General features: G+C 41.2%; 1 protein-coding gene and 1 long non-coding RNA gene across 2 annotated transcripts in view; one reads left to right on the top strand and one right to left on the bottom strand.

Annotated features, from left to right (window-relative positions):
* The window catches only part of sls (sallimus), a 177,595-nt gene that overhangs the window by 94,144 nt on the left and 69,719 nt on the right, over positions 1–13,732 (top strand). Inside the window, 1 exon segment of the mRNA XM_067101056.1 lies at positions 5,802–13,307. Coding sequence (XP_066957157.1) covers positions 5,802–13,307 — 7,506 coding nt within the window.
* On the bottom strand, positions 2,323–5,270 carry LOC136836616 (uncharacterized). Its single transcript, XR_010852438.1, has 3 exons — positions 4,336–5,270; positions 3,283–3,428; positions 2,323–2,862 (listed from the first exon to the last, which is right to left on the bottom strand). It is a non-coding gene; the product is annotated as an uncharacterized lncRNA (long non-coding RNA).

The following is a 13,732-nucleotide window of genomic DNA, read 5'->3' as shown; positions in this document are numbered from 1 at the left end:
TAGGGGGCTGAGTATAGGAAATTACGATCGAAAGGACAAATTGAATCTGTACGACATGCATACTTAGTTTTTTCCGTTCATTGTTTTGAATATAAATTTTTGTCATTTATATTTTGACAAAAAGTTATAAACCACTGATGTCCTTTTTGCTTGTTTCAAGGGCTTACAATTCTTCATTCTACTTACGTTCACAGCCCAGATTATAGTAATTTTTGGCATTTTGTATCTTTTCCCAAAAGAGCTTTTAAGGCATCTGATGTGCATATGCAAATATATGCAAAAAACGCTTTTTACCTACTGTAACTTTACAGCTGTTTACTTCCCACTAGCTTCTATTTAACGTCATTACGGTGCTAACGACTTCATTTCAACCCTCTTCGTCTCTGGTCACACATGTGCCGTGATCGTTAACCGCATAATGTTCCCGTCACATTAAGGAGACACATCATGCCCTCCCGACCCTCGGTGTTCTCATTTCCAGCTCCGTAACAGCTACAGATGTGTCGCATGTTTTTATAGATGCGATTATTTTTGTAACTTTCATACTCGGGTGATTCAGGGCTTGGTGAAAGGTCGGGTTGGGGAGGGGGGAAGCTTTCGTAGTAGGGTGGTGTGTGATTTGGGTGGGTAGGTGGTTTGAGGCGTTTGGCAGTGCACATATGTATACTGCAAGCCTGAGGCAAATAGTGCCAGGAGGGAGTCAGGGAAAAAGAAGTCACATAAAAGCTAAGAATGTGCAGGTTGGAAGGTGTTCATCAAGGTCACATTCAGATCGTTGGATCTAGAAAAAAAAAATATATTCTTAGTTTTTTTTTTTGTGGGATCTTACGTATTTATTAGTGCCAAGCACTGAGGGTGTTATTGCCCAAGGTGAATGCCGTTTCTTCATATCGATATTGAAAAGGATTCAATTTTTCGTCATTTCGGTCTGTGGGATTTTGTAAACGTCCGTATTTCTTGCAAAAATCCTACTTGTTTTCTTCACAGCAAAAGAACGAATAACTCGAGGCTCCCATTTAATATTTGTTATGGCTGGGATACGAAGGGCAGACTTGGTGAGTCGTTCTTGTCAGTTTTCCTGCCAGATGGCTGGCTGACTTGTTTATTATTGGGAATACGTAACTCTCATAATATTTAGCTTTTAGTGTAAACTGGGCGTAGTTCTGAGGGGTTCTTATGGTAAACAATGATTACGTAAATGCACTTACACAGCTCGCCAAGTGATTTTTTTTTCGCATAGTTTCGTGTACTACGAAAATATGTAGTTGATTAAATAAAATCGAAATATATGAAACTTTAACTGAAATCAAAAGCTGGAAATGAACTGCGAGAATGGGCTGAGACTGAAGGCAGCCTTCAAATCATCTTGAATCTCATAAACTGAACCAGCTGGTAGCTATTTGACCTCCACCCCCACAAAAACAGATGATGAAAAGGCGAAAGTCCTCGCAGGTATTTAGGGTAATATTTTCTTTTACCTCAAATTTGGGAGTATCTGGCGCTAATTATGCGAGCCAGGCCTTCATAATCCTCCTCCGTTCTCCCGCACCCCCAACCGACTCCCACCCACTAGTGGGGAGATAGTTAGGGCTATTTCAGTGACACATGCGGAGGTCCCCTCCTCCACTCCCAAATGTACAGACTTGTATCAGTCGACTTATTGCTCTCTTCCATACTTTAAATTGAGACATCTATCCCGTCCACAAGTGACTGGGTGCCACGTTCATATGCTAAAGGCCATAAGCAATGAGAAGGAGGTTTCTGCCTCCTGTCAGGTCCAACATCAACAAACAGAAATCTCACCTGAAAATGGTTAAAGCAGACTGACAGCATCCTGTCATCACATGGCGTTTTCCTCCTATGCTCTTTATGCGTCTCATTATCCTGGCAAATTCCTATCGTAGAATACTCTTGTGAGTCCTCACTCACTTTTTTAATTGGTTTGCCAGACCTGGATGCTACCTCTTTGAGAAGTGACTAGTGAGTCAAATGGACATCTCCCGAACTTGCACTTAAGCACTAATTTGAATAAAAACGTAAACCTCCAGTATCAGATCTATCTTGGCCAGGTTTCTTGGTTTTCATGAAGTGATTCATTATTTGAAAACCTGTATCAGAACTGATGCCCAGTATGCAAAGCTTGGGTTTTACATTTTTTGCTTGTACTCAAAGGTTAAACCACCACCTGAATATTTATTTACCTAACCAAAGACATGTGATCTGGTGCCAAATGTTGAACTGGTCAAGTCATTATTATACTTGGCTGTGACAGAGTCGTTGTGTACTCTGACTTACGTAAGAATGGGGATTCAAAAAAAACTCTTGTGTGGCGTCTCTGGTTTTTATTGAATTCTTAGAGCGTAAAACAAACAAGGGCTTTACTCACCTGCGTTGAACAACAACCGATAGGTAAAAGCCAAGGTACTTTTTGGCCTTCATTTTCAAGTTTGTTCAATTACATCTGCATTAGTCACGGTACTCTGCACATAGTACATTAAGGCCTGCCTAATCTAGGAACCCTTTGATAAAAAGAATCTCAGGGAGCTGAAAGAGTCAGAAAAAACAAATTGCGAACAAAAGACCCTTGACGACGACGTTCTCGACAAAGTCCAGATGGAACACAGACGCCTTGAAGAAGAAGTGACACTTCATCAAACGGCGCCTGACAGGAGCTTGTACATGACATGACCCGGATACTACGAAGGCTCAGGACAGAGGATGCTCTGACAGGCAGGATGAGCGTATCCTGTAGCCCCTGGGCATGTGGCACTGACTGCTTGAGTGCTGGGTAGCACTTCAATGAACTATCATAACCACATGGCCCCCACCAGCTGTCAAATCCAATTGACCTGAGTCCATATACTTTGGGGACGATAAAGAAAAGAAAATACCATTAGTTTATGTTTAGTTTTACACACACAAACACACATATATATATATATATATATATATATATATATATATATATATATATATATATATATATATATATATATATATTTAGGGAAAATGTAAACTGAAAAGGTAATGACGATACATTTACAATGTAAAATTAGTGTGTCTCAAATATTTCAAATCTAAAAGGAAAAAGCACTTCATCCAGACATTACTTTGACTGTTAACTGACCAGGAATGAACACATTAAAAGGAAATCATACAAATAATTGAATATGGGATGTATCTTTGACTCCTCTTTCGAAATGGACATGAATGTTGTCTAGACGAATCCGAGAACTCTGAGAGAGAATTTGTTAATAGGAACAACAACAACATAATGGTAACCATTTCAGCCTCATCTTGTGAGTGTGGTAACTGAAGCACGTTCATAGCTCTTTCGGAGACTCAGCTGCATAAACCTTTCGTATAATTTTGTCGTAAACACTGCCAGCTGTGCTCTGCCCTCGTTGCAATTTTATGACCAGTGCCACCTGAAGGGAGGAGATTAGGATAAGAAGTTAATAAACTGAAAGGGAAAACATTAAGGACGAAGTAATATACCGTGATGAAGACTAAATTACTAAGAGTAACTGATATGGTATGTAAAAGTTATATTTGCAGTGCACACAACTTTAAATACTCAATATTCAGTCTATATAGTAGAAGAAATAATGTGAATGATTTATACTCCAGAAAAAAACACATAGCAAAACAAATAGGAAATCTGTACAAAATCTGCAAAATATGAATCACAAAATGTCAGTGAAAATAAACTGCAAACATTTGTGCCAGTGAGTGCCGCATGCCTTTAAAGAACCCTTTACACTGTTCACTAAAAAGACCATAAAGGAATTCATCTGCAGTGGTTTTACAATGTCATGAGAAGAACAAAACTATGCCACTTTAAGCTAAGAAAAAACACCCATGAGTTGCCATGATCCCCGCAGAAGCAAAGAACAAATAATAAAGCAAAATAGAAATGAGTAGATAAGAGAAAAGGGGGTCGTCGTTCCCTCTTGGCATGGCTCTTAAACAAGTCACTGAGGGGATATGGTCTCCTTTTTGACTACGCCAGCTGCCAGCTCCTTATGAGGCTGCAAGGCTGTCTGAAGCGACGCTTGAGAGAGAGAGAGAGAGAGAGAGAGAGAGAGAGAGAGAGAGAGAGAGAGAAAGCCAAAAGAGGCAATAGTGTCTTGTGACTAATTCTGCCCCCTGGGAGCCTTTAACAGCCTTGTTGCGGGGGAGGGTAGGGGTGGTTTAGGGGTTGGAAGGAATGTACCTCTGGTGTTAGTCACTACGTTCTAAGAAAGTTCGTGAATCATCTCTCTCTCTCTCTCTCTCTCTCTCCAATAATATTTTCCTGACTCACGTCTTTGAAAGGGTGTCCACTCAACTTACATCATATGCCTCCTTGAGTGTGTTTGTTTTCGTAAATGCACCGATGATTCAAATGGATGCTGATGGGATGACAGACTGTCAAGGACAGAAATAGCACAGTCTCGGCGCGTCTTTTGTTGCTTTTCGTCGAATAAAAAGAGTATGAATACTCTGTGGCCTTATAACTTGCTCGATCTCTGCTTCAGTTCCGAAAAGCCTCATGACTTGATTGCTGTAAATGGAACGATGTCCGAATTCACAAGAAAAAACTGGGTTACCTCCTTTGGTGGACATCAAAAGAACCTGTGGATTAAATTTATTTCCTCATTTTCACGATAGTTGGACTTTAATTATAGTCTTGTGTCACCTCAGCCAACAGTACCAGTCGCCTCTTCCAAGTGCTGACGAACCCTCTAAATAAACATTCGTCGATCCATAAAAGAAAACAGACTCACTTTTAAAGATATCTCTCCCTAGGACTGCCTTGCCAAGGGACTTCTCTTTTTCTCGGAATACCCCGTTCTTTGATTTCAAGGGAATGAAACTTTCTTTGCCTTCACTTTAAAATCTTTCCCATGTTTCCGATAGTAACGTTTTCATATCTTTTCCGAATTTCTAATATTCACTTCACATAACGGAGACTTCACTTTATCCTGCAATATCTTTCTGGAATATATTCTCTTTTCAGATTGATTTCACGTATTTTCTGGAAATCTCGATAAATTTCTTTAGAAAGAACGGTCTGAAATCCTAATTCAAAAGGATTTTCAAATTCACATCTTAAATTTATGTACAACTAGATCGTCACTGAATTGTGCCTATAATTCCTATACTATTCTTCAAGGGTTAGCATTTGTCGGTAAATGTTGAATAGCTTAGGCATACTCAACGTATTTAGATTTTCATTCACTAAACCCGAATGAAAATTGTGGGAACGCTTCACACCACCGAATCTCAAGACGAACTGAGCTACTCCAACCTTTGTAGGAGTTCTTGTAGTCGCTGTGGGAGAGAAGCCCGCCCACGTCACCATCCCCACGTCAGCATTTGTCCAATAAACTCCCAGTACTTGATTTTCTGCTCCGTGATTGGCTGTAACCAGATGTCAAGGAACGATTCACACTGGTTGTAACATATTAGGAATGACGTAGTCACTTAAGACTCCTCCTCCTTTTCCGCACCGCCCCCTTTCTAAAATGAATCATTTTGCAACTTCGTTACTCTGACTCACAGGCAGCGATACTTAGTAGTAGTTTAATTTTTTCTTAGTTCACCGTAAACCTAAAAATATGCGCTTACTCGTTCGTCCTCGGCCAAAAACAATTTAGACTACAGTTTCAAGGGTGGTACACCAGCTCTCAAAAGTGTACCTTAATCAGATGCACATGCACAGCATATCCATGTTTTCTTCTTGTTCTTTCTCATATTTTACCTCCTTTTCTTTTCTTTCTTTGACTTCTCTGACATATTGGGCTGACTTATTTCAGGTACTTACGTAGAAGAGGAGGACCATGCAAGGCTAACGAGGAGAACAATGCAGAAGGAGTCTAGAAGACATCGTTGGGTTTCACCAAGCCCTGCTCGGTGGTACTCGAGAAGTCCTGCCAGGCGCATGGCCGGAGAGGAACTGGATAGGAAGAAGAAGGAAGCTGCACCATGGCTAGTTGAGAAAAAGAAGGAGGACTTCTCTCAAGCTGCTCTTAGGCTCAAGAAATCTGAGTGGAGAGGTGACCGTAAAGAAAGTGAGAAGTATGAAATACCCAAAGTGGAACTTAAGAAATCGCAACCGCATAAATATGTACCAGAACAGCAGAAGCTTGAAACAGTTCAGCTTGCTCATGTGGAGAAACCAAGAATTGTAGTATCTGGGAAAGAGGGAGAAGATGTTCAGAGCCCCGAGTCTGATTATTATGAATCATATGATGAGATTAGTGATGGTGAGTATGGTGACTTTGGAGAAGAGGAAACACCAGATCGAGAGCCAGAAAAGAGAGGAAAGGTTCAGTTCCAGAAAGAAAGATACCAAAGAAAACATCCAGGGAAGACTATTCCTAAGGATGGCAGGAGACGAAAAGTGAGGCGTAAGGAACAAGTAGAACAACCAGAGGGAGAAGAACCTTCATGGAGGGTTAAACGGGTTCAGCCAAAGGATGAAGACAAGGAGAATGTAACTCTTAAGCCATTTACCAAGGACAAGCCTGTAGAATCAACTGCTGATCAAACAGATACAGGAGACAAGCAGAAACCTTTAGGGGTTAAACGATCTCAGAAAGAGAGGCTGGAACCTGAGAAATTTATTTTGCCAAAAGTACAGCTGAGAAAAACTCAGAGGACTCAGTTGCCTACAGATGATACCAGGTTGGAAGAAGTTGAACTTAACCAAGTTGAACAGCAAAAGAAGCAAGAGGAAGAACAGGTTGAAATGGTTAATGGAGAGCCACTAAAATATGATAGGTGGGGTCGGCCAATTCCTGAGCCCAAGGAAGGAGAGAAGAAGCAAAAAGAAAAAAGAATGCCTAGCAAGGATAGGTGGAAGCCAGACAAAACCGAAGATGAAAAAAGACTTCCTCCTTGGAGAGTGAAGAAAATTACTCCAAAGGAAGAGGAAACAGAAGATGTAACTCTAAAGCCTTTCAACAAAGAGAAGCCTGACTCTAAACCTGTTGATTCAGAAGTGGCACCTTTTGAATCTCAGGAGAAGCCTGATTATGATAAGGCAGTAAATGAGACTGTGAATGAAAGAGAAGATTCAGGTAAAGAAAGAGGGCCGCCATTTGCCAGGGCTCAACTTAAGCCGGGGAGAAGGACTCCAATAGAAAAACCTCTTAAGGAAGAGTTTTCAATTCCTAAGATTGAACTGAAAAAGACTGTACCTAAGAAATTTGTTCCTGAACAAGAGAAACCTGAGTCTGTTGAGTTAGCTCATGTAGAAAAGCCAAAGAAACCAAGGCCAGAGAGAGAAAAGAGAGAATGGAGTCCCGTGGGTGATTTTGAAAAATACTCACCAGAGGAAATACCTGATGGCGAGTCAGCTGACCTTGAAAAACCCGATAGGTTTAAGCCTGGAGAAAGGAAAAGGGATAAGCCTGAACCAGGAAAAGATACACATAAACCAACTGAAGAGCAACCAGTGGCTCCTAAAGATGAAGCTAAACTAAGGAAGGATAAAACAAAGCCAGAGAAAGAAGGTGAAGAAACAGAAGTTCCATCATGGAGAATAAAAAGAGTAAAACCTAAAGAAGAAGAAAAGGAAACAGTGGAACTGAAACCGTTTAAAAAGGACACTACCAAGGAACCCAAAGTTCCTCCTAAAACTAAATTAGGTCAGCGTTATGAGTCTAAATTACCTCAGAAAGATGAAATTGATTTGCAACCCTTTGATAAACCAGACAGAGAGGTTCCTATGCCTGATAAACACGACGAGGAAGTCTTCTATGATAAGGAAGACACTCCCCAAGATAATTTGGAAAAAGACAAGGATGCAAAGCCTGAAAAGATTCAGCTAAAACCAGGTAAAAAACCAAAGAAAGAAATTCCACCAAAGGAGGAGTTTTCTATACCTAAAGTAGAACTTAAGAAAACTGTTCCTAGGAAATTTGTACCTGAGAAGGTTACATTAGAGAATGTAGAATTAGACCATATAGAAAAGCAGAAGAAGCCCAAACCCACCAAAGAAAAGAGAGAATGGAGTCCTTTACCTGAATCTGATCGTTATGAACCGGCAGAGATTCCAGAAGGAGAACCAACTGACTTGGAAAGTTATGAAAAATATAGACCTAAGGAAGACCTAAAAGATGAGCCAGAGCTTGATAAAGATAGATACCAACGAACACCAAAAGATAAAACAGAATCAGAGGAAGAAAGATTGCTCAAGCTTGGTAAAGGTAAGCCAAAGCCTAAAGAAGAAGAAGAAGAAGTGAAACGAAGGCCCATTAGAAGATTACCCAGACCTGAAGAAGAGGAACGAGAAGTACCAAATTTGAAGCCAATTCCCAGAAAAAAGACAGAACCTGATGAGAAAAAGGCGACACCTCTTGGAAAAATGAAAAAGCCACATGAAGACATTCTAGATAGAGAGCCTGTTGAACTTAAGCCGTTTGACAGGACAAAGACTGATCTTCCTGATAGAGAACCTGTTAAGTTGGAAAAACCACAAAAAATTCCACCTGGTGTTAAAGATACTCCAGTTGATGAGCATCCTTTGTCAAAGTCTGTCAAAGAAGATGAGCCGATAGAAGAAAAAGATAAGAAACCCAAAAAGGACAGAACAAAGCCAGAAAAGGAGGATGAAAAACAAGTACCACCATGGAGAGTTAAGAGACTCCCTCCTAAAGAAGAAGATAAAGAAGAAATTACTCTTAAACCATTCAAAAAGGATAAACCTGATAAAGCTAAACCAAAGCCAGAATATAAACCAGGCAAGCCTTATGAACCTGAAATTCCAGAACCAGAGAGAACTCCATTAGAACCATACGAAAAAGGCGAGAGAGATAAAATTCCTAAAGATGAAGAAGTCGAAAAGCCACAAGATAAAGGAAAGCCAGGTGATAAAGATAAAGATGAAAAGCCAGATTTTGGAAAAATGCAGCTAAAACCAAGTAAAAGGCAACAGCTACCACCTCCTCCAAAAGAGGAATTCTCTATTCCTAAAATAGAGCTTAAGAAGACTGTCCAAAAGAAATTTGTTCCTGAGGAAGTGAAACTCGAAAAAGTAGAGCTTGATCATGTGGATAAGCCAGAAGAGCCAAAGCCAGAAAGGGAGAAACGGGAATGGACACCAGTACCTGAATATGAAACATATGTCCCAGAAGAGATCCCTGACGGGGAACCAGTAGAGTTAGAAGAGTATGAGAAGTACATTCCTCCAGAACAAGAGAAAGAAGAGAAAGAGCCCGAAAAAGGCAAATTTGAACGTAAACCAAAAGAAAAAGAAGAGTCTGAAGAAAAGAAACCTTTCAAACGTGGAAAGGGGAAACCAAGACCTGAAGAAGAGGCAGAAGAACCAAGTAGATTGAGGCCGGTTAAGCGCTTACCTAAACCACCTGAGGAGGAACAGGAGAAACCTCAGCTAAAGCCAATTCCTAAAAAGAAACCAGAGCCGGAAGAAAAAGAGGATACCACCCGAAGAATGCCAAAGGTATCACCAAAAGATATTCCTGATAGAGAGCCCGTAGAATTAAAACCATTTGAGAGGACGAAACCAGTGCTTCCAGAAAAAGAGAAGGTAGATCTTGAGAATCCTTGGAAGGTACCGCCCACTCCTAAAGATCTTCCATCAAAGGAACCTGAAATTTCAAAACCTAAAGACAAAGAAGTTCTGCCAGAAGATGACGAAAAGTCAAGAAAACCAAGAACAAAACCAGAAAAGAAAGATGAAGAGCCTGAAACGCCTTCGTGGAGGATTAAACGGCTTCCACCTAAGGAAGAAGAAAAAGAAGATGTCACATTAAAACCTTTCAAGAAAGAAAAACCAGATGAGCCGAAGCCTAAACCTAAAACCAAACCACGTAAGCCATATGAACCAGAAATTCCTGAGCCAGAACCTACTCCAAGAGAGCCTTACGAGAAACCTGAAAAGGAGAAGGTGCCTGATGAACTTCCCAAACCTCTCACCAAAGAGGAGGATGAAGAACCTGAGCCTGGAAGAGAACCCAAAGATAAGAAAGAGAGAAAGAAACCAGAAAAGGATGAAGAACCTGAGACACCTTCCTGGAGGATAAAGCGACTTCCACCTAAGGATGAGCCGAAGGAGGATATAACATTGAAACCTTTCAAGAAGGATAAACCAAAAGAACCAAAGCCACCTCCCAAGGATAAACTGGGTAGACCTTATGAACCAGAGATTCCTGAACCTGAGCCTGTACCACGTGAACCTTATGAAAAGCTAGAAAAAGAGAAGGAACCAAAGGTTAAGCCAGATAAGCCAGAAAAGATTCCAGAACCACAAAAGGAAAAGCCACAGGAACCTGAAAAGCCGAAATTAAGACCAATGAAGAAGCCGCAAAAGGAAAGAGAACCAAAAGAAGAGTTTACAATTCCAAAAGTACAACTTAAGAAAACGACACAAAAAGTTTTTGTGCCAGAAGAAGTCAAGCTTGAAACTGTAGAACTTGATCATGTAGAGACACCAGAAGAGCCAGAGGAAGTTAGAGAAAAACGGGAGTGGACACCAATTCCAGAATATGAAACTTACGCTCCCGAAGAAATACCAGAAAAAGAACCTGTGGAGCTGGAGGAGTATGAGAAATATGTGCCGCCAGAAAGAGAGGAAGATGGTAAAGAACCTGACAAAGGTAAATATGAGCGCAAACCAAAAGAAACAGAAGAACCTGAAGAAAAGAAGCCCTTCAAGCGTGGAAAGGGAAAACCAAGACCAGAGGAAGAACCAGAAGAACCATTTAAACTGAAACCAGGTAAGCGTTTACCCAAGCCTCCTGAGGAGGAAGAGGAAAAGCCTCAATTGAAACCAATCCCTAAAAAGAAACCAGAACCAGAGGAAAAAGAAGATATTTCTCGAAGAAAGCCAAAACTCCTGCCCAAAGATATTCCTGAAAGAGAACCTGTAGAACTGAAACCTTTTGAAAGAACCAAACCAGAGATCCCAGAGGGAGAAAAGGTTAAATTAGAAAAACCAGTAAAGCCTGAACCCAAGCCCAAAGAACCTGTATCAGAAGAACCTAAACCACCTGAACCAACCAAACAGGAGACTTTCCCAGAGGAAGATGAGAAGGAAAGAAAACCAAGAACAAAACCTGAAAAGAAAGAGGAAGAACCTGAAGCACCATCATGGCGAATAAAACGAGTTCCACCCAAGGAAGAAGAAAAAGAAGATGTCAAGCTCAAACCTTTCAAGAAAGACAAACCAGAGGAGCCCAAACCAAAGCCTAAAACTAAGCCACGTAAACCATATGAACCAGAAATTCCCGAGCCAGAGCCAACTCCAAGAGAACCATATGAAAAGCCTGAAAAGGAGAAAGAAACTGATGAGGTGCCTAAACCTCCAACAAAAGAGGAAGATAAGGAACCTGAACCTGATAAAGAACCAAAGGAAAAGAAAGAAAGAAAGAAGCCAGACAAAGATGAGGAACCTGAAGCGCCTTCTTGGAGGATAAAGCGACTTCCACCCAAAGACGAACCGAAGGAAGAAATTACACTGAAGCCATTTAAAAAGGATAAGCCAAAAGAACCTGAACCACCTCCCAAGGATAAACTAGGTAGACCCTACGAGCCAAAGATTCCAGAACCAGAACCAACTCCAAGAGAACCATTTGACAAGCCAAAAAGGCAAAAGAAACCTGACAAAGTCCCTCAGCCAGAAACAGAACTCACACCACAGCCTGAAGAAGAAAAAGAAGAAGAGAAGCCTGAGGAAAAGCCTGAAGATAAGGTAGAGGAGTTTGAGAAAGTGAAACTCAAACCAAGTAAGAGGCCTAAGAAGGAGAAGCTTGTCATTGAAGAGTTCTCAATACCGAAAATACCTTTAAGGAAAACGGTACAGAATGAATTTGTTCCACAGGAAGTGAAACTAGAGACTGTTGAGTTAGAGCATGTAGAATTCCCCGAGGAACCAGAGGAAGTAAAGGAAAAGCGTGTATGGACACCTCCACCTGAGTATGAAACTTACATTCCAGAGGAAATTCCAGATAAAGAACCTGTTGAACTGGAGAAATATGAAAAATATATTCCAGAGCCATTGCCTAAGGATGAGAAGGAGCCTGAAAAGGACAAATACCAACGCACGCCAAAAGATAAACCTGAACCAGAAGAAGGTAAAGGTTTCAAACGTGGAAAAGGAAAGCCAAAGCCTGAGGAAGAGGAGGAACCATTCAAGCTAAAGCCTGTTAAACGTCTGCCTAAACCTGAGGAAGAAACTGAGAAACCTCAGCTGAAGCCAATTCCTATGAAGAAGCCAGAGCCAGAAGAGAAGGAAAAGACGCCCCTTAAGACTCCCAAGAGACCACCAAAGGACCTTCCAGAACGTGAACCAGTAGAGTTACAGCCATTTGACAGACATAAGCCAGAAGTACCAGAGAAAGAAAAGCCTGAGCTTGAGAAACCTTTGAAACCAGAACCTAAACCAAAGGAAAAACCTTCAGAACCCGAAGTTCCAAAGCCACCAGAAAAAGAACCTGTTCCTGAAGAAGAAACTGAGAAACCAAAGAAAATCAGGGAAAAACCGAAAAAGGAAGAGGAGGAACCTGAACCACCTTCATGGAGGGTGAAACGACTACCTCCTAAGGAGGAGGAAAAGGAAGTCATTACTTTAAAGCCATTCAAAAAGGACAAGCCAGAAGAACCAAAGCCATCGCCAGAGCCTAAGCCTAGAAAACCATATGAACCCAAGATTCCAGAGCCAGAGAAACCTCCACGTGAGCCTTACCAACCACCCGAGAAAGAAAAATCACCTGAAAAAGAACCAGAGCAAGAACCAGAGAAGCAGCCTGAGCCTAAAAAACCCAAGAAACCAAAAAAGAAACCCGAAAAGCCTGAAGAGGTGGAGCCAGAGAAAGAAGAGCCGAAGCCTGTAGAACTGGCTCCACAGCAGCCTGAGCCTGAAAAGCCCCCGAAGATTATTATAGATATCAAGAAGAAGAAGGAAGAATATAAACAGTTGGATATCACCACGAAATCGACGAAGGTCGTGACGGAGAAGAAAGAGACCGTGGTGAAGTCTCTGAAGCGTGAGTACCAGAAGCCAAAAGACATAGAGCAGATCCCGCCATTCTTCACCAAAATCTTGGAGCCAATTATCACCAAACCCGCCCAGAAATCCGTCTTTACTTGCGAGGTCCGAGGTCATCCTCCACCCGAGATAAAATGGTATTTCAACAGTATCGAAATCCAGCCCAATAACAACATCAGCCTTTGCTACGAAAACAGAATTTCCACCCTTACTATCATTCGCCCAACCGAGGAAGATGAGGGCATGTACACGTGCGAGGCCATCAATGAAGCCGGCAAGGCCACTACGATGTCCAACTTAGCGATGGAAGGTAGTCATCGCATTGCATGCCCTTGTGTGGTACACGAAAGAAACGTAAACAGACTACTAACTAGTGAGATTTTGTTTGAGCGATGTAATTTGTTTGTTTCTTCGTTTTGACCATTTTCGTTTACCTCCCAAGTTTTCGTTTAGATTCCCAAATTTTCGTTTGCCCTCGCCGGATGGTTTTTCTTGTGTTTGCGTGTTGTATGGTTTAATATTACGCCTAACTATTAACAGACCAGAGCAAATGTTTTGCTTCTTTGTTACCAGTATTAGGTACCAGAAGATTCGTATTTTGCTCTCCAATTTTTGCCTTCACGGAAGGGTTTTTCTTAAAGGATTACACAGAATGTCGTAGAGGCTAACTATTGTGTGTATGCTAACCCTTTGGTTATGACCTAGATATACTTCCTTTAATGATCTTCCATAGCA

This window comes from Macrobrachium rosenbergii, chromosome 56 (assembly GCF_040412425.1).
Source record: "Macrobrachium rosenbergii isolate ZJJX-2024 chromosome 56, ASM4041242v1, whole genome shotgun sequence".
Taxonomy (NCBI): Eukaryota; Metazoa; Arthropoda; class Malacostraca; order Decapoda; family Palaemonidae; genus Macrobrachium; species Macrobrachium rosenbergii.
Note: the sequence above shows the minus strand (reverse complement) of the source record. Positions and strands in the feature narration are given on the sequence as shown.